At 42.6% G+C, this 21,613-nt stretch overlaps 1 protein-coding gene across 1 annotated transcript in view; it reads right to left on the reverse strand.

Annotated features, from left to right (window-relative positions):
* Positions 1-21,273, reverse strand: part of LOC308345533 (collagen alpha-4(VI) chain-like) — a gene marked incomplete at both ends in the record, with an annotated part of 96,893 nt that extends 75,620 nt beyond the window's left edge. Inside the window, 7 exons of the mRNA XM_080807767.1 lie at positions 2,141-2,695; positions 3,039-3,584; positions 8,389-9,018; positions 12,829-13,434; positions 14,136-14,723; positions 17,090-17,692; positions 21,198-21,273. Coding sequence (XP_080663893.1) covers positions 2,141-2,695; positions 3,039-3,584; positions 8,389-9,018; positions 12,829-13,434; positions 14,136-14,723; positions 17,090-17,692; positions 21,198-21,273 — 3,604 coding nt within the window. The remainder of the gene's footprint in view (positions 1-2,140; positions 2,696-3,038; positions 3,585-8,388; positions 9,019-12,828; positions 13,435-14,135; positions 14,724-17,089; positions 17,693-21,197) is intronic.
* Between the last annotated feature and the right edge of the window lie 340 nt (positions 21,274-21,613).

Below are 21,613 nucleotides of genomic sequence, written 5' to 3' on the forward strand. Positions count from 1 at the left end.
ATCTCTAAGGTCTTTATGATTCAGGTTTATGATTCTAGAATTCTAGAATTAATTAGGTTCCAGCCATTATTGAGGTGCTCAGCTAATTTTATCAAAAATTCAAAAGACAAAGCTGAAGATGAATGTAAATCCTAATTTACTATGTGGTACAAAATAATCTGAAAACAGAAGTTAGAATCCTGTATCTCTTAGCCTGCCTGGAATAATACCTAGGTACATATAAACAAACAAACAGAAATGGATTTTAACTCCTGAAAAATCTGAACTACATAATGCAGGACAACCCATAATTCATGCTTATTTAAAAAATAATTTTACATATCCACTCTTTTCGATTGATTTCTGAATTCAGCAAGGACACGGCAAAGTGATATCCTTTATGCAGTAAAACAAAAATATCAATTTAATACTCAAGAAAATTAGCTCCAGCTTTCAACACCAAGCTTCTGGAAAATCCAAACCCTGGACTCCCATTATTTCCTATTGGCATTTCTTACCTCTTCCTTGCTTTTCTCATCTGGTAATTTGGTATCATAGTAATAGTATCTGCTTCACATGGAGTTGATGCAGGAATATTAGGCTTTATGGGTTTCATTATACACTCCTTTATATGATTTCATACTATAATATGCTTTATTATACTATACTACACTTTACTATGTATTACTATATTGTATTATACCATTGTATACCATCCTATGACATTCTATACTATATCATACTATATTAAACTCTTCTATACTATACTACCTTTCGTGATACCTTACAATATCATACAATACTGTACTACACCACACTACACTATACTACGCACTATACTATACTACCCTCCTACTCGAAGTGTAGTTTGAGTACCAGCAGGATCAGCATCACCTGGGAGCTTGTTAGAATTGCAGAATCCCACCCTAACCTACTGAATCAGAATCTACATTTCAATGAGAGCTCCAGGTGATTCAAAAGTATATTCAAGTTTGAGAGGCCCTCTTCTGCTCTACCATGCTGTTCCAAAAAACAGTATAGAACAATACCTAGTATACAGATTCTAGAACAAGATGGCCTCAAGTTTAAATCTCAGCTGTGCTATTTACTTGGGCCAAATAGCCTGATTTTGCTGTGCTTTAGTTTCCCCAACTGCAAAATAGTATCTATTTAATAAGATTATGTGAAGATTAAGTGTTTTAATATGTGGAGGCCAATGGAATCGCTCCTGGCACCAAAAAGAGACCATCTAAAGGTTAGCCATTCTGATTATAATGTGATTTGCTGGAGAATCTCACTCCCTGTGGATAAGAGGGAGAGTTGTCCATGAAAATATGCTGCGGGTCAATGGCATGTTGTAAGGCAAGTCTTGGGGAAGAGCAGACCTAGACTGTTGGGAGGAAGAACACCTGTCTCTGGACCTTATTGTTTAGGATTAAAACTTGAGGAGATAAAATGGTGTTGAGGATGACCTCAGCCATAGGAAAGCTTCCTGGCAACAAAGTAGAGAGGCCTCTGTACAAAGCCATGTAGAAAAAGACCTGTTCAAAAGAGCACCTATGGGGGTGCCTGGGTGGCTCAGTGGGTTAAAGCCTCTGCCTTCAGCTCAGGTCATGATCCCAGGGTCCTGGGATCAAGCCCCGCATAGGGCTCTCTGCTCAGCAGTGAGCCTGCTTCCCTCTCTCTCTCTCTGCCTGCCTCTCTGCCTACTTGTGATCTCTGTCAAGTAAATAAACATAAATCTTTAGAAAAAAATTTTTAAAAAAAAGAGCGCCTATGTACCTGCTATTATTCTCTGCTTCTGTTTTCCTTCTGGTATGCCCAAATCTTCAGTAAATTGTGTTTACATATTCTAGTCTGGTTCTTCTATCTACAATGAATAAACCTAAGAGTTGTAAGGATATTCTAGAGACAGAGTTCTGACAAGGTTCAGGCCCCTGGAGTCCAGAGTGGTGACGGCCATGAAAACAATTGAAAGAAACCCTAGGGAAAGGTGAACCATAGCATCCAGGATTCAGGCCCACTGTCCTCCCCTCAGAGTGACCCTCCCTCCCTCCCTCCTCCAGCTAGAAGGATCAGTTTCATTTTATTAATAGAGACAACAGCATCCCTGACACTTACGGTGGGCTCATAGATCAAATAACAACCCTCTGTCACTCACCTTGTGGAAGGCAGACCTTAAGAAGAATTTTCTTCTCCAAGTTCTGCAGGGACTCAAAATTCTCTTCATAGTATACTTTCTGTGGGTCATCAGTAATCTGCAAAAGCTGAGCACTTTTGGCTTCTCCCACCCCAATGGCAAAAATAATGATGTTCCTGTCCCTGAGAGCCTTGGCTGGCATGACTACATCATCCTGAGCAACCCCATCAGTGATCACAATCAAATACTGTTGAACATTGGGTCTCCCTCCTCTTGAACTATCAAAAAAAGGCCGAGTGAAATTCAGGGCTTTCCCAGTGCGGGTGCCATCATTCATCTGCTGAACATCTGAGATGGCTCTGTGGATGTCCACCTTTGAGGAGTATTGGTCAAGCCTAAATTCTTCCCGGGGGGCTGAGCTGAACTGCAAAAGGCCAATCTGAATTTCATCAACACCAATATCAGCTTGGTTCACCATCCTCTTCACGAATCCCTTCATCTTTTCAAAGTTTTCTGGGGAGATGGATTCCGAACCATCTATCAGGAAGATAATATCAGCTTGCCTATTCTTACAGGCTGGGGACAAAAGGGAGAACAGAACATTCACTCAGAGTCTGAAACCAATAAACTGTAAGGCCCCAGGGACAGTCCAGGGTGGCATATAGACAACATGAAAATATTTTTAAAGGGGGCGGAAAAGGAAGTCAATGAGATATATTTTCTTTGACCCAGCACAAAGGAGACACTGCTGATAAAGATAGAATCTAACCAGCTTACTTCATTTCAGGTCGTGGTCACTCTGTGTCCAACATTCAATTTTGGACCCCAATGAGTCCACACTTTGAGAATGAAGCCTATTTAATTAGATTTGATACATGTACTTGGAGGGAAAGAGAGACTAAAAAGAAACAACGCTTACTCTCTGAGGAACAGATGTCTTGTACCACATCTTTTTGGATGGCCTTCAAGGAATCAAACTCAGGCGTGAAAAACGTCTTGTCTTTAGCTATCTCCTTGAGCTCCATAACATTAGCATTTTTTACTCCAATAGCATAAATTGTGACTCCTTCTCTCCTCAGTGCCTCTGCAGGCTCAGCCACTGGGTCCTCAGATTTACCGTCCGTGATGATGATGAGGTACCAAGGCACATTGTTGCGAGTGGTGTTCGCAAAGACCTGAGCCATGCTGCTCAAGGCTTCACCAGTCATGGTGCCCCCTTTCTTCTGCTGGATGTTGTCAACAGCTACCTTCAGCCCTGACACACTGGAATACTGGTTAAGGATGAAATGAATATCAATTTCATCCGAGTACTGAACAACTCCAAACCGTACTCTGTCAGGTCCAATTTGGAACCTCTTTATGGCTTCATTCATGAATGTTTTCATTTCAAGAAAATTGTCGTGGTTGATGCTGCTAGAGCCATCGACGAGGAAGTAAATATCGGCCTTCTCCATGTGTACACAGTCTAGACAATAAGAAGGAGTGACCTATTAGAACGGGGTGTGACACACCCCATAGCCAAAGCTGTTCATCCTGATCCCCACCCATAGGCCCTCAGCTCTCATTGTCCCCTTGAGAGCCAACAGCTTTCTACTGAAAGTACCTGTGACTCTGCCTAGGGATATTGTTTGACCAGAAGCAAAACCAACTACATAGCAGGCAGGCCACAATGCCTGGGAGTGAGTTTGGAAGCACCACCAACCAATGACTGAGAGGGGAGTAGTGGATACATACCCAGTTCCCTTGCCCTTTGGGTGGGACAGCTCTGAGGTGAACTCTACGTAATCTTCCTGAGTCCCCAGAAGAACTGAGCCCCAACTGCCTACAGCAATTACCTCATTAATTCAGCCTCAGTTGGCTGCCTTCCTTTCCTTTCTCAAATCTCCACCCCCCTACCATATTCCTGGGGGGGCACCTCCCAGATAAATCACTTGCATCCATATCCTTGTCTCAGAGGCTGTTTCTCAGAGTCTGTTTCTGGTGAACCACACTTCAGACGTGAAGTAAGTAGTACTTGATATTTCTCAAATGGGGAAGTTGAGGACAAGCCAGAGTAAACTATCAGGACATATTTGAAGTTAGGAATTTTCTGACTATCCAATATTCCTGTGTCCCGTGCAAGTCAACCTTCTTAAAATACAGGCAAAAGAGTATACTTTCTGAAACTTAATTAATTTAATATAAAGCTTTCTGTTTTAAATGAGCCTTACTTAAATGAATTACTGTGTATGAAGGCTTAGACTCCAAAGGGCAAAATGGTTCTACGTTTAGGTCCTTTCTCAACCACTTGGTATCCAGGCTTGCCCCTTGGTGTCTCAATTTCCTAACCTGTCAAACGGCAATCTGAACACCTACTCAGTAAGATTATAGTGAGGACTAAATCAGATCATAGAAAAACAGCAGAGCTGAGTATTAAAAACGAATAAGATCACCCATTGTCACACAGCAGATTCTTAAAAAAAAAAAAAAAAGACACATAATTTTCTTCTTGCACCACTCAGAAAATGTGGTCCAGCCTTGTGTTTCTAATCTCTAGACTCCCTTGCCCCAGGGAAGAATCAGGAGACTTTCCATGTTTCCTGGCTGAATGGGAAGTGGTCTGAGGCGGCAGATGAGCTCCTGTGGTCAGGCCTTTCACTTGCAAGGACCTTGGTCTGCATGATACATGGGACACACTTATAAAGTATTTATTGTTTATCTGAATGAAGTTCAAAGGCAACTGGACATCCTGCACCGTATCTGACAATTCTAGTCTAGCGGGGCAGATATTGGAAGGGGGTGTGACTTGGAAGGGTATGGAAAATAGTTATCTACCTCTCTGGTAGAGTGTTTGTTGAATGCTTAGAGACTCAAGAGGAAGTTATAGAAAAAGAAGGCAGAAATGCAGACCTTACCGGAAGCCATCACCCACTGATGACAGCTAGATGGCTTGCCCAAGTCTACAAAAAAGATTATTGGGCAGGAAGAGGAATCTCTGGAGCCAGCCCCATGCAGCAGTAGTCCAAAGAGGTTCCACTGCAGCGCAGGGCCTTTGCACAGTCCAAAGGATCCCAGAGCCCTAAAGAGTGTCTGGCACTATACATTCATGCCAATCTTGGCAGATGGAAATTTGAGGCAAGAGGGAAGAGAGAGAGAATAACTTCTACAGTCTGGACACTGTTATGCATCCCTATGTATCACATATACAAAGTGCTTAGCAGAGTCTGACACAGAGCTGATGAGTAATAAATGGCAGATATTATAGTCATGATCTTATAAGACATTGGAAGTCATGATCTTATGGTCATCTGGGACAGATTTCTTGTAAAATTGCCCCAACTTCCATTTACCTCTAACCACTCTAGATTTTGGGCTGATTTTCCTGATTTCAGGTTTCATTTTAGCTGTTATGCAGTGTGGGAATGAAATCAACCCTCACCCCTTAGGCTGTCTATGAATCAGAAAAGAGAAATGGAGACTTCTTCTCCCCTTCTCCCCTACAGATTATAGGGAGCGGGTGCCCAAGGAACTGAAATTCATAATGATTTTGTTTCTCATTCCCATAACAGAGAAAGGGACCAAAAATACATGCCAAAGTGAAAGATGGGAATTTATTTAGATATTTTAAATCTCTAGACCTCAGCACAACTAATGCAAGAAATTACAAGATTATTTATTGATTGTTAAAAAAAAAAAAAGGTTAAGTGATTTTACCCTGAAGATACAATCACAGCCTTGAATTTTAAGTTAATTATCTACATTTCAAGTAGTCAACTTCTTTCTATTATCCTGATTTGAATCTTGGAAATATTAGCATGGGTGGACAAAAATAGTCAAATGAACAGACACAAAGATACTTAGGATAGCTGGTAAGTGGAAAATTAGGGACTTAAAATTCAGGCACTTTGACTCCAAGGTGCATATACTTAACTGCTATGTTTTCTCTGGTGTTTTTTTGAAACTGCATACATAGCAGGAGCTCTCCTAACCAACTTCCTCTTAAGCAGCTCACCAGGTAACTAACTTCTTCTCTTCCTCCAGTCACACATGAATGATGCTCCCACAATACACTGAGTGCCCTCCCCATGGGACACCCAAGGGTAACACAACACAGTTCTGCTTTACTCAGTGGAAGATGTGAAAATTAATAAAGGGAGCCTTCTCTAAAATGGAGATAGGAGAGCAGAAAGGGGAACTCTCATGCTCTACCACTTGTCCATTTCAGTCCCCAACAGAAGAATCCTCAGCAGGAAAAAAACAATTATAGTCCCAACAGGACAAGAATGAATAATGCATCTCCTATAAGAAATCAACTATCCCAGGAACTCAGCCAAGGGAAAACTGCCATCATTCTGAGCTCTTGCATTTTTCTAATGGACTTTCATTCAAAACAATCCCTTCCAATTTCTTCCTTCTCAATAAAATAATATTCTTCTCCTTTGTTTGTTGGACTTGCCTGCTGTCATTGCTATAGCTTGCCTGTCCCGAATCGCAGTTCTCTGCCATTCCCAAATTAACCCATTTTTACTGGTGAAGTAACTGACTGTTTTATTTGTAAAGTTAACAAAGAATAAGCCTACCAAGAATAACGTGGGTTTATGCTCAGCCTATGTATGGCAGTTTTGTTACTACAATTACACAACGAATCAAATATTGTACAAATCAATAGGATATGAGTGTGAATAAAAGAGGTTTATTATGTCTATGAAAACCAGGTTAACTGGTTTAACTGACCCAATAAAAGCAAATTGCTTTAAAGGAAATTGTTGGTGTACCAGATAGCACTACAAAAACTGAATTTTTGAGACTATCAAAAATCAGGAATCTATACTCAGATTGTTTCAAAAGTAGCTAAATTTTCTTCCCACTCTAAAGAAACTAGAAATTAGGGGCACCTGGGTGGCTCAGTGGGTTGAGCCTCTCTGCCTTAGCTCAAGTCCAGATCTCAGGGTCCTGGGATCAAGCCCCACATCAGGTTCTCTGCTCAGTGGGGAGCCTGCTTCCCCCATTCTCTCTGCCTGCCTTTCTGCCTCCTTGTAATATTTCTCTCTGTCAAACAAATAAATAAAATCTTTTAAAAAGATAAAGAAACTAGAAATTACACAAACTATACTATTGGATGTTTGATGAAGAAAACATATGGAAATCCAATCAGCAGGGCTCATTTTCAAAGAAGCCTTGGCTCTACATAGAAGACTGGCAAATTAATGTTCATTTACATTTTAAGTTAAATTTTTTTAATTTCAAGAATGTTCTTATCCTTTTAGAAATAATGTTCTACTTCAAGAAAGTTAAGATTTAGTAAATCCATACTTACATCCCTAAGGCTTCTACTGTAAATTACATATTACATATATTTTCATCAAACTGATAAAAAAGGGGCACCTGGGTGGCTTAGTGGATTAAGCGTCTGCCTTCAGCTCAGGTCATGATCTCAGGGCCCTTGCTCAGCAGAAAGTCTACTTCTCAGGTGCCTGGGTGGCTCAGTCTTTAAGTGTCTACCTTCGACTCAGTTCATGATCTCAGGGTCCAGGATCAAGCCCCGCATCTGGCTCCCTGCTGGGCAGGGAGCCTGTTTCTCCCTCTCCCTCTGCCCCTGCCCTTGCCGTAGTCTCTCTCTGTCTCTCTGTCTCTCTCTCACATCTGTCTTCCTTTCTCTCTCTCCCTATCTCTCTCTCTCTCAAATAAATAAATAAATAAAATCTTTTAAAACTTAAAAAAAGAAAAGAAAGTCTGCTTTTCACTCTCCCTCTGCCTGCCACTACCCTTGCTTGTGCTCTCTCTCTCTCTCTCTGTCCAACGAGTAAATAAAATCCTTTTTAAAATAAAAAATAAAAATAAATTTTAAAAACTAATAAAAGGGATGAAGGTTAAAATAGGATGAGGGAGGAATATTCACTTTTTACTTCATATTCTTTCGCCCTGTTTGGAATCAAAACAAAAATAAGTTTTGTGGGGTTTTTTTTAAAGATTTTATTTATTTATTTGACAGAGAGAGACACGCAAAAGAGGGAACACAAGCAGGGGAAGTAGCAGAGGGAGAAGCAGGCTTCCCACTGAGCAGGGAGCCCAAAGCTGGGCTTGATCCCAGGACTCTGGGATCATGACCTGAGCTGAATGCAGACACTTTACCGACTGAGCCACCCAGGCACCTCCTGTGTTCTTATTTTTTAATAAACTGACTCCAAAATCTTTCCTTTGTTGAGGAGTGGAGGAAACAGGTATGGGGAACAAGCAGAGTGAAGATACTTTAAAAAAAAAAAAATCAAATTTGGAAAAGGTTCTCCTACCTTCTTGTGGCTCCTGGCCCATCCCAGAAATGAAAACCCTTCTGTCCACAGTCTCAGGGCAGAGCTGGTTCTTAATCTTGTTTCCCACAACAGACAGTTGCAGAAAGGATTCCAGTAAGATGACATGCTTCCAAGGAGGATATGACGCTATAGTCTCCAGGTCCTTACTCTCTGAGGCAAGGTGGGTGCCCACCCCGTAGATGATAACCCCTGCCTTACGGAGGAGTGAAGCTGGCTTGGACAACTCATCTTGAGAGAAGCCTTCTGTGATGACCACCACCATCTGCTGCACACCATGCTTGGACCGCCTGCCCTTTTCCTCAATGAAAACCTGATTCCTTAGGAACTCCAAAGCAGCTCCAGTCTGCGTCCTTCCACTTTTTCTCCGGTAAGTTAATTTGTCCAAATACTCCAAGATTTGGGCTGGGTTCTGAAATGCATCTAAGGAAAACTCCAGTCGTGGTTTCTCACTGTAAAAGACCAAGCCAATTCTCACACCATCTGGATGAACGTTTAGAGAGCTGACAGTGGTCTTTAAGAAGTTGATAACTTGTTGGAAATTTGATTGCCTGTCCCAACTGAATTCCTCAATGAGAAAGACCAAATCAGTGGGGATAGTTGTTGGACATGCTATAAACAAAAACGGAAAGAAGGACTTTAGCATGAGAACAGAATAATAAAGATAATATACTCATTTGGTATCATGTTATATTTTATGTTGTACTATGCTCTCTTTTTATATACTATAATAATATATTTAGTATTACAAACTCTAAAAGTATATCATACTAATTTATATGAATGGGTTTTAGAATTTAGTGGAAGTCTTTATGAGCAGTATTCGGCATGATGGTCAAAGAACATCACAGGTTTCGTACTTATCACAGAATTTTTCACTGGGAAGAGTATTCACATCACTTGCAAAATATGTAAATATGTGAATATTCACAAGAAGTGCTTTAAGATCATTTTTTTCAATTTGTCAATGTCCATTAGAATCATCTGAGCCTGCCTCGACTAGTTTTTTTTTTCCCTTCATTTTTCTATTTTCAAGAAACACTCAATCAAATTCTCTATTATAGGCCTAAAACCTCCTTGATTTAATAATTTTTCCTCTCAGTACAGATGCAAATAAGAGATTGTGACTATTAACTTGTGTATCGTTCTCTGATAAATCTCATGTCACTTCAACAGAGGCAACATGAAATGTTGCAATTGCCTATGAAAAGTCTTTGTCCACAAATTGGGCTAACTGGCTTTTTCATTCTGCTATAAAAGAGCCTTTGCTTGAACCTACCTCAAATGGGAGCATGGAGCTGTACCTGCCTAAACTCCCTTCCAAAAGGAGTGCAGATTCTCCCTCCAAATTTAAGATTTTGCCTGCCTAACGCAGGGAAACCCACTGTGTCCACATATATATGAGAACAGAAACCTCCCTAACACAGAACCAAAATCACCCATGCAAAAGACTGAAGCCAAGGTATAGAGAGCGGAGTCCTGTTAAATAATGTTTAGAGAGACAACAATCACCTTTTGACTCACCTTTGGCCTCTCAAGGTCCTGTGATTTCCCTTTTTTATAAAGACCCTCAAATAATCCTAGATTTAAAGAGTGTTGCCCCCTGATTTTGCCAAGTCTAAAACATGTTCTATAGAAACTCCAAAGCATTTGACTTCTCCCTTCCTTCATCTGCTGGTATCAAGTGCTATTACAGTTGACCCTCAACCAACATGGGTTTGCCCTATGATGGTCCTCTTATATACATGGGATTTCTTTTTAAGAGTTGACACCAAAAGCCACAAGGCATTTATTTACAACTGCCCACCTAAGTCTCTAGAGACACAATCAAAGGTGCCTACCAGCTTCTGAGTATGAGGGAGGCCCGCCAAGGCTGTCAGCAGCCCCTGGGGCCCTGGGACTCGGTAGGGTTGCAGGTTGCCCTGTGTGTCCATGGGGTGGTTGGGTAAAGTGCCAGGGTTGGGGCAGGAGGCTGGGCTGAAGCAGAGGAACATACCTAGAGGTCAGGGACAGCACTGGGCAGGAAACCCTGAGCTCCTGGTATACCCACACCCTCCCACTTGGCTCTCCACTCACCAGGGTCTCAGACAGACCCCTTTCCATTGTGGTGCCTCTCCCCTCCACCTTCCAGAAGCCAGTGCACTCAAGGCGGGCCACATCTGCCCATGTCCACAGGCTAGTGCTACAGCCCCAGGCCAATGGGGCAGCTATACTACACCTCAAGGTTACTGCCACAAGCCACAGACCCACCTGGCAGCTACCTCCACCAACTGGAAACCCCCAGGCCGTAGGACATCGCCATCTCCATGCCAAGCCTAACCTGTGCAGCCCTGGCTCAGCCTGCATGTATGCGGATTTGTTGCAATAAATGTATGTACAGTACTATAAAAGTATTTTCTCATTGTTATGATTTTCTTAATAGCATTTTTCTCTTCTCTGGCTTACTTTATTGAAGAATGCAGTATATGATACATATAACATACAAAAATGTGTTAATCCACTGTTTAAGCTATCCGTAAGCTTTCTGATCAACAGTATGCTATTAGTAGTTATGTTTGGGGGAAGTCAAAATTTATATGGAGATTTTCAGCTGTGGGGGTGGGGTAAGGGCCCCTAACTCCTGAGGTGTTCAACGGTCAACTGTATTCTTCTTTGAAGTTGTCTTCAAGATTCATTCCTTTTCCTCATTATCAGAGCCAGCATTGGTCTTGACCCAGGTAGCTCCTCCGTACGTGGATAGATGACAGCTCAGCCTTACAGTCTTTCTGAGTCTGAGGTGTTGTGTGGAACTCAGCCTGCCTCTTGAAGCCTTCCTTTAAGACCATTTCGGTCACGTTATTTTTCCTGCCTAAAAGCCTACAGTTACTTCCCAGGGCCTTTAGGACCCTTGGGGTCCATCCTACCTCATCAGTCTCATCTCTACCTACCCATCTCTACTACCTCTCATTTCCCACCCCCAATCGGCTCCATTTTTTCATTTTCTTCCGCATTTATCCAGCCTATTTCCACTTTCACTTTCCACTTACTGAAGGTCTTCCCCTTACCAAGAAGGCTCTTCCCTTTTTCCTATATATTAAGACCATACCCATTATTGATGGACCAACACAATTCTGCCCAGGTCAGATTCTCCATTACCCACCCCCCTTCTATTCTACCCCTACTTAATGTAATGTCTTTAAAGTGCTTCTTAGTTCCTTATTATCTGTGCTTGGATTTTCCTCATCTTGTCTCACATGTGTTGGTCTCTCTGACTATAAAATGCAAAGGACTTTCAAGCTCTACATGTTGAGAGGTCTGGGCAGAGCTCTGATAATTCAGAGAAAGAAGGGATTTATCATTTCTGTTGTGAGGATCAACCAGAAGCTCTGCCAAGAAGATAACAACTAAAGGATGAAGTTTTGCCTGTGGGCATCTAGGCTGGTGGTCCAATGCATTCAAGGACAGAAACAGTGATGGGAAAGTATGGCACATATATAGCAAATGGTGAGTAGTTCAGCTTGGCTAATGGTTAGAACATATAAAGGGACTTAGCAGGAGATAAGGTTCAATGGTTCTCATCCCCAGGGGACATTTTGAAATATATGAGAATATTTTGAATTGTCATTGGAGATGCTTTTGGCAGGGACCAGGAATGCTAGACCTTTGACAGTGCACAGTACAATCCTACACTATGAATGTCTCCCTCAAAATGTTAATAACACCTCTCTTGAGCATTTTGAACACCAGCTTCTCTGGGGAGAAGTCTGAATTCTCCTTCTCCTAGAAAAGGCATATGGTAACTTGAATTATTGTTCAAAGATATTAACTCCCCACATCTCACTTCCATGGGAGAAATATACTTTCTTATTCCATTGATGATGACATGACTATATGACTTGGTTGGCCAATGGGATGTTAGCAGATGATGAAGCAGAGGTTTTAAAAGTGCTTATGTAATTAGGTTTTCTCTCTTGCACCCCTGCAATTACCATGGGAATAATATGCCCAGACTAGCCTAGTAATTACAGGAGGAAGATGAGAGCTATGGAGCAGAGCCAAATGTAGATCAACCAACCCTCAGCCAAATCTCAAATCTGTGAAAAAGCCCAGGGAAGATCAGCAAAGCCATTCAGTTGAGCCCAACAAAGATCAGTTGATCCCCAGCAGATCAACGAAAATAAATGATTCTTTTTGGCCACTGACTTTTTGGATGGCTTCTTCTGCAGGCTCGTTGTGATCATAGCTAACTAATACATGGTATGTGCCTGAGGAAACCCCATGCCGCCTCCTCTTCCCCATCCGCTGGTGCTGGTATCCCAGTACTGGGGAATCCAGAATTCTCCCCTTCTCTACTCTTCCCCAGAGTTTCTTTTTTTTTTTTTTTTCTCCCCCAGAGTTTCTGAGACCTCCCAGTGGCTGACACATGTAGGGACCAAATCTTACCTACTACAGGCTCCTTCTCAGATGCAATCCCAAACCCAGGCTGCCTGGTCCCTTGGATCACCACACCCACATCCTGCATCAACTGTCTGACTCCATCTTGTCCTTCCATCTCATATACAAGGGATGGAGTTGCCATCCCCTCCAGTTCTCTCCTGTCGAAGTCCTGGACACCCACAGACATGACTTTCACGCCTTTCTCCCTCAATTTCTGGGCAGCATCCCAGATCTCATCCTCAGATTTGCCTGAGGTCATGACCACTGCATACTGGGGAACACCCTGGAGAAACCGGCTTCCCGCTGCCTCCTGGAAGAAGGTCTGATGAAGGTATCGCAGAGCTTTGCCTGTCCTTCTGGAGCCACCTCGGAGCAAAAAGTGGTCACGGATGTGAGCAGTCATCTCATTCCGGGTCTGGTAGGTATTGAGCAAAAATTCGGTATGACCTTGACCACCATACTGAGCCAGCCCAATCTGGTACTTGTTCCTGCCAACATCCAGCAGGTCAACCACTCTGGAGATGAAATTCTGCATCCACTGGAAACTGGCCCGTGATGTGCCCTGTGAGGTGTCGGCAAGAAAGACCACATCTGCATAAACCTGGGAGAATTCTGGAATTGAAGAGAGGAAGAAGAAGGCAAAGACATAGAAGAGAAAGTAAATCTAATCAAGATCTCATGAAAACTGAATACAAGACTGCAGGAAATATAAGAGGGAAAAGTACTGTACTTATGTAACAATGTATATATTCTACTTCACCTCCTCAGTGTGAGCCTTTACAAGACTCTCTCCCTCTTGCACCCTGCTGCCTTTGTTGTCTGTTTTATTACACTAAAGCACCTCTTGCCTACTCTTCTTCCACCAATGGAAGAGGCAAAGGAAATGGACATATATGGAGGAGTTATTTTGTGCTAGCGATTTTTATACTCATACTCATTTGATTTAGTCTCCAAAAACCATCCTACTAGGCAAGTGTTATTATCTTCACTGTACAGATGAGAACATTGATGTGAAGAAGTAAAGCTACTTGTCCACACTCACCTAACTATAAAGTGGCACAGGCAGGATCAAGAACATAGGTCTTCTGGACTTCCTCTGGACAACATGGCCAGATGTCCTTTTCTACCCATGAAAACTGCGCACGTTGTTCAACCCCCAGCTCTGAGGTTCCTTCACCTAGGAAGTCCCCCCAGGTTCTCCAGTGATGACAGCCAGCTCATTCTCCTGCCCTCCCACTACACTCAGTGTGTCCTGGCTCATACTGTATTTAGGTGTCCTGGTCAGAATATTAAGCTTTGACACCCCTTCTTACCTCTTATCTTACCCTCCACTGTGGAGCACAGAGTCTGAAGAATGCTTCCTGAGAAATCCTGAAGGGTGTTAAAGTTTTCGATGTTGAAGAGATAATTCTCAAATGGCTCACTAGCTATTTTTTCCAATTCCTGGACATCCTGAACATTGACCCCTACCACATACACAACCACTCCATCTTCTTTTAATTTGTTGGCTGCCTCCTGGACTTCATCATTTGACTCCCCATCTGTCACCAGGATAACTATCTGAGGAACCCCGTCCTTGGCCCGGCTGCCAGCTGCCTCAGTCAAATAGTGCATCCTGATAAACTCCAGGGCACTTCCTGTGTTTGTGTCTCCAGTACGGTAGGGAAGATTCTGGATCTGCTCTAGGATCACACTCTTCAGAGGGTACTGGTTCAGCTGAAAGGCTGGGTAGATGTTGTCATTATACTGAGCAAGTCCCACTCGGACCTGGTCACTGGTGATGTCAAGCCCCAAAACCACAGAATAAAGGAAGTTCTTCACTTTCTGGAAGTTCTGGGGTCCAATGCTGGTTGAGCTGTCTACTAGGAAGACAATGTCTGCTAAGACTGCCTCTCTGCAAGCTGCAAGAAAGAAGACAAAAGTCTTGGAGTCACTCAAAATGCTTGGAATTAATGGGGCAGAATGGTATACAGAAAGGAGAGTGGGGCCAATCAGACTATACTCTGTGGCCTTCAGACCCCCAAAATGACAGTGCTCAGAGAAGTAACAACATTCACTGTGCCTTTCCTTCCCTCAACTCCATCATCTCCCGAGGGTTCTGTCTTGTTCTACTGATATGTCCAATCTTGAAACTCACTTGGACATCCCTTGAATCTCATAAAGAAGAAACTCCCTTCTATAAATGTAGCAGCATGCTGAAAAAGGGGTTGTCCTCTTTCCAGTGATAATAAACTTCATCTCTACAAGTGTGCTGGTACCAACAGTTCAGAAAGCTGGAATGTATCCTGTGTTTCATTTTACACATCATTGTAGCTCCACCACTTAGAGCCCTATGATCTTATCAACCACCTTTCAAAGACTCGGTTTTCTTCTCTTCAGCACTGAAAACTTTATACCAGCCCTCACACTCTCAAAGGGTTGTTTTGAGGATAAAATAAGATAATCTACTGTAGCCAACATGATTTGTGCTCTGCCCAGGTTCTTTTGAATTCCTTTTCACTATTTCTGTTACACTGTTCGTTGGAGGACTTCCCTTCAGCTGCTGGAGCTGCTTTGCCTACTATATATGAAAGCCTAGCTGAAGCATAATTTATATTTCTGAGTTCTCCTGTAGAATCAAGCTAAAACTACCCTCTGATTGCCTGAGATTACATTCTTCCTTTCTTTCCTCTACCTCTCTGTCTTGCACCCCCCACATCCTTACCAATCTCTTGGGAGCTCTTCCATAATAAATAATGTATATCCAAATCCTTGCCTCAAGCTCTGCTTCTGGGGAATGCAATCTACAACACTTGTCCTATTGGAATGGATCTGGTCTTAAAAACCTGGGACCAAATCCTAGCTGTGCCATCCAGTCATGTTACCTTTGCCCTCAGTTTCCTCACTTAAAAAATGCAAATAATAATACCAGTTGCCTCACATATCTATGTAAAAGTAAATACTAATTACCCTACATATCATACACATCTCCATGGGTCTAACAAAGAATCACCTTGCATATGTATCTATCGGTCAGAAGGGCAATGTAAACAAGTTTGGCAAACAGTATAGTACCAAGCAAATGGTATTTAGTATTACTAGGTATTTAAAACCTTTTTGTAAACTCTAGAGTGATACACAAAAACAAGGTATATGATTTGGCTATACAAATGCAATACTACCACCACACACCTGCAGCATCAAATGGGTAAAAAGCTTCAATACTTCTTCCAATTTACCTACCTTATGTAAAAATGCCAAAATAATGAATAAGTAATGAAGGCTCTATCCTCTTATGCATTTTGATGAAAACCACCAGCAAGCTTCTCTTCCTCTGCTAAAAGTTCCTTGCTTTCTCATAGAATTAAGTAATAAACACCTAAAGGATTTCTGCAAGTCTCTACCCCGTCACCACCAACAGAAGTACAAAGCTAATGACAGTTAGATCATCATGGCTAATGGCCATAATGCTATCACCTCTGATGGGCTGAACACTAGGATAAGTACCCGACTTGCATAATTTTATTTAATGACTTCAACAACTCTCTGAGGCAGGTACTACCATCCTAGGAAGAAAATTTAGATTCAGGGAGATAAAGTAACTTGTTCAAATTGACACCGTTAAAAAGTGGAGGAGTGGGATTTGAGCCCAGACCTCACTTTTCCCTAAATTCATCCTCATAACCGATACTTTATACCAACACAGTGGCAATAAAATAAGCAAGCTTCCTGGAGGATCTACTGCTGCTCTCTTCTCCTCAGCCCCCCACCCAGGCAACATGGATAAGTTAATCCAGGAAGAATATCATTCTAAGAACAAATATTCTTCCTCCAAAAACGACTTCCATTACATCTGCTTAGAGAACCAGCATATGGCCCACGGGATTTATTTAAAAAGTTGCTAAGTCTCAGGATGCCTGAGTGGCTCAGTGGGTTAAGCCTCTGCCTTTAGCTCAGGTCATGATCTCAGGGTCCTGGAATCAAGTCCCACACCGGGCTCCCTGCTCAGGGGGAAGCCTGCTTCCCCTCCCTCTCTGCCGGCCTCTCTGCCTACTTGGGCTCTTTCTGTCAAATAAATAAATAAAAGTCTTTTTTTTTTTTAAGTTGCTAAGTCTCTGGTCAATGATTGGAGAGGAGCTTTGAGTACAGATTGTTTAGTGAGATTGTAATATTAAAATTCAACATACACACATATGGAAAATAAGGACAGTGGGAGAGATGAAGAAGAGATAAAGCTTTGAGTCCTGTGACTTCTATATCAGAAACAAGAAGGGGAAATTCTCTGTACCTGGAAAGACGTCGTCAGCAGGTTGAGCTGCCTTTGCCAAAGTATCGCACAGCTGTTGCCGCAGCTTCTGAGCGTGACTGCCCAGATCAGAGAATTTGGGAACAAAAGAAGCGAACTTCTCCTCGGGACTGCTCGCAATCTCCTTGAGCTCTGCCAAAACTGCATCTTTAACACCAACGGTAAAAATGTGGACTCCAGCCCTCTTCAGGGCCTCGGCGGCTTCCCGCACACGGTCCTCAGCGGGGCTGCTGCTGATCACCATGGCCACCTGAGGCACGCCCTGGGTTGCCCGACTCCCCGCTGTTGTCTGGAAGTGCTCATCTAGAAGGACCTGCAGGGCCAGGCCCAACCTGTGGCCCCCAGGCCTAAAGTGAAACCTCTGAATTTGATTCAACACATCACTTTTGCGGGGGTAAGAGGAAAGTAGGAATTCGGAATGGAGCTGGTCGCCGTACTGAGCCAGCCCCACGCGGACGGACTCTTTGCTGACATTGAAGCTGTTTACCATGATGTACAAGAAGTTCCGCACGCTGCGGGTATGTTGGGGGTTGATGTTGGCGTCCACTAGAAACACGACATCTCCCACGGACGCCTTCCTGCAGACTGGGGAAGAGAGTCAGTTCAAGATAAAACAGCACAAAATTGACAGCTACCGGCTGTGACTCTATCTCTCCCCACTTGTTGCCTTCACAGCCCACAGCTCTGCCTGCGCAGCTCTTTGACAATAGTTAATATGCACAGCCTAAGCGTATGGTCATCTTCCTTTGCCTCCTCGTGGCCACCATCTACCCTTGTTCACCAGCCACATTCCAACAGATATCTGATCCCCTCAGAGAGATCCCTGACTATGGCCCTCCACCTATCCCTTAAATTTAATAAAAGAAAATACTTTCGACCAGTAGAGGATGTGTTGGTGCCCCACCTAGATCTTTGCTGGCTGGCACACCTGTGCCCCAGCTGCTTCAAGTGCTACAGTTAACTGCTCCCCTCTGACACTTTGTCTAGAGACCTGTCCGTGGCTGTATTGAGCAAAGCAACCACATCTGGAGACACCTGGAAATTTATACCACCTTAGTGGCCAATGGTTGATCATATGGTGTCACAAGCACCTGGCCCCCTTGCCTTAACTGAAACAACTCTGGTGCCGTTTATGTTCCAGCATCTTCCATGGCTCAGGCCAAGGCTAGATGATACCTGAGGGTACGTCCTTGCTTGGCTTCTTCACCCCCAGCCTATCTCACTTCTCTTATTCCCTTACAGGTTTTCTAAAGAGTATTCCCTCACAATAACATGTTCACCAAATCCCTTGCTCAGACTCTGCATCTAGAGAACCTGACCTAGGACCTCTGCTTTCTAGCTTTGACTCCTGGCATTCCTTAGCTACCACCAGCCCCTTTCAGTTTTATCTTCTGGCATTACCATAAGTGTGGCTCCTATTTGTCCGTTGGCTCCCTGAACTCAAGCCTGCACTGTACAACCACGTCTCCCAAACCCAGTTCTAACCCCGGAAACCACAACCCCAACAGGGACCAGAGTGAGTGTCACTCCAGCTGGGCCCACCCTGGCCTCCAGCATGGAAGGGATCAAACACCAGGTGGCTTGCAGGACCGGGGCCAGGAGCTCATGTTTCTGCTTCTCAGATTGCATCTCTCTATGATAAGGGTTTGACCAGATGACCTGGTCTCTTCCAACTCAAACACTGCATTGCTGTGGCAAGAAGTAAATGCATGGATTGAACACTGTGCTTGTGGGGGCCAAAAGAAGGGAAGAGGTGATTATGATCTCCCTGTTCATCAGTAACTGGCATGACTTTTCCCCCACACTTGGCAACGTGATTGTCCATGATGATGGTAGGAAAGAACCCATGAATCAGTGATGAGAGAGAAGAAAAACAAAACAGAAACTAGCTGACGAGGATGTTAGTTTCAAGTGGTCCAACAACCAGCAGATGATCATCCCACGCTGATTAAATACATCTTGTATTTGATCTTGCGTCTGGAGAGTTAAAATACTGGCTGGGCCTGGCCCTGCACATACTGTCCCCTCTCCACTTGGCTCTCCATGGTCCAGGCTCCTTAGTCCAAGTTCTCACAGCTGCCATGTGGCCCCTACCTGCTCTTCCATCTGCTGAGTTTCTTTCTCTCGCTTTCTTTCTCTCTTTTTTTTTTAATAAATTCTCATAGAATCATGTTCATTTTTCCCATTTTTTTAACGTAACATTCATCAATGTGCTTATTCAACTAATGGCAATCTCCCCAACTAGACAGTGGGCTCCATGCAAACTGATACCCTATCTTTTGTTTGTTTGTCCATCACTCGGGTATCTAGCATAGCATAAGTCACCCAAAAAAATATTCAAGGAAGGAAATATTTGGGAAAGAGGGGAGGAGAGAGGGAGGGACAAAGGGAGAAGATATCACTTATAAGAATGGAAATATTGAACATTAATGAAACCAAATAAGGGAATCAGAAAATTTTAGAGCTAGAAAGAATCCTATGAGATTATATAATACAATACCATAGCCACTAGGTACATGTAGTGATTGAGCACTTGGAATGTAGCTAGCACAAATGAGAAAATAAATTCAAAATTTTACTGAATTTTAATCTAATTTAAATAGTCACATGTGGCTAATGGCCACCGTATTGAAAAACGCAGGTATAGGGGTGCCTGGGTGGCTCAGTCCGTTAAGCGTCTGCCTTTAGCTCAGGTCGTGATCCCAGGGTCCTGGGATCAAGTTCCACCCACATTGGGCTCCCTGCTCAGCAGGTAGTCTGCTTCTCCCTCTCCAACCCCCTCTCCACTCCCCTCCCTGCTTGTGTTCTCTAATAAATAAATAACATTTTTTTAAATGAAAAATGCAAGTGTAGAAGAATGAATCCAGTTTGTCCATCTCACAGATAAGGACAATAAGACCTAAAAAGGCAAATTACTCACATAAATCAGTTAGAACAGACCAGTTAGAAACCAGGTCTCCTGACATCCAGGACTGCCATAAAGAAGATTAAATTAAAAATCTATATTATAGAAAGGCAAAGACCCTATAAGAGTTTAGGCAGAGAAGGGCTGACAAAGAGTGGTGTGCTCCAGCAACACTAAATCACTTTAAGTTTCCAGAGTCCCACTTCTCAGAAGTTTGCCTAATCTTGGTCATAAAGCCAAGTGGAATCATGATTATTGAAAAGGCAGATGGACCTTTAAGCGTTATTTCCCTTTGGCTCTCCAGAATGCAATGCCATGTAGGGATGACTGAGTGTTTTGTCCCCTTTATATCTCTTTCAGAGGAGATAAACACAGACATGAGAGTGTTGCCCTGATCTTTCCAATCAGGAGAAAATTCACAGTTGTGAAACGGTTTTCCAGGCAAATAAGTATGGGTTCCAGACAAGCACCTGGAGAGATGTATTGCATTTTTATACATTGTTCCTTTTCTTAACCCCTCCACCAGCCCTTTGTCATTTTAGAAGGTGTTTGAAACATGAAGAGACAGACTGTCACAGCTTCTGTTCCCAATAGCGGGGAGTCAGAACTGGGGGTAAATTTTAGAGAGCTTCACGTGTTGTTTTTTCCCCCCAACAAATAACAGTCTGTGTAATTATATATAAATATTTAAACCTCAATATTGTCTCAGTGGGGCTTCAGGCTACTCAAACAATCTTTTCTTCCTGAGACTTTCATCGTGAAAAGTCACAACAATCTGTTAAAATGACTGCAAAAAAAATACAAAGGTGTCACAGGCGTTTAGTGAGGGGATCCATCTTGCAACGACAATTACCTCTCAGAACAGCTCTGCCAAAGGAGACAAAGCAAAATGCAGAGTCAAGAGAATAGGCCTGTGTTTACAAAAGCATTTGAGAGCCTGGTAATGCATTCAGAAGTATAGCATTTTTTAATAGCTATTTTTTTTTTGTCATTTGAGGCTTAGCTTTGGAAAAAAAATCATGTGCCCACTGTTCCCTAAAAGCTTCTAGATTCTAAGCTCTCCTGAAAAGAAGCATTTCCCTTCCATTGATTATAAAGCTTCTGTACTATTTTCTTTTAAGACAGTCACTACCATAGGTCCCCGGCAAGGTCATCATTTTTAGCTTAGAGAATCCAATGCATTACCAATTCTCTGTGACTTGATGAAGCCAAAGCTAGCTGCAAGAAAGATGAACTCCCAAAACGCCTTCCAAGTCTCCATTCTGGATATGGGCCTAGGGAGAAAAAAAAAGAAGGAAAAAACCTCATAATTAAAATTCTGTCTTCATATGTTTAAAATGAGTGCATCATGTCATATGTTAATTATATCTCAAAAAGTTGAATTTTAAAAAAATATATATAGAAACACGTCTTTCCCCAGACTAATGGAAACTTGATTAAATAAATAAATAAATAAATAAAGGGCTTGTTGCTACATTGTTTCAATTATGCAAGGAAGATGGTCTTGCTGACCCAGCTCAGGAAGAGTTTTGTAAACACCTGGCATGAATACCTCAGACTTCACTGTTTAAAGTTGTCCAGATATGACCTGAAAAGTCTGA

The sequence above is a fragment of the Martes martes genome, assembly GCF_963455335.1.
Source record: "Martes martes genome assembly, chromosome: 1".
Taxonomy (NCBI): Eukaryota; Metazoa; Chordata; class Mammalia; order Carnivora; family Mustelidae; genus Martes; species Martes martes.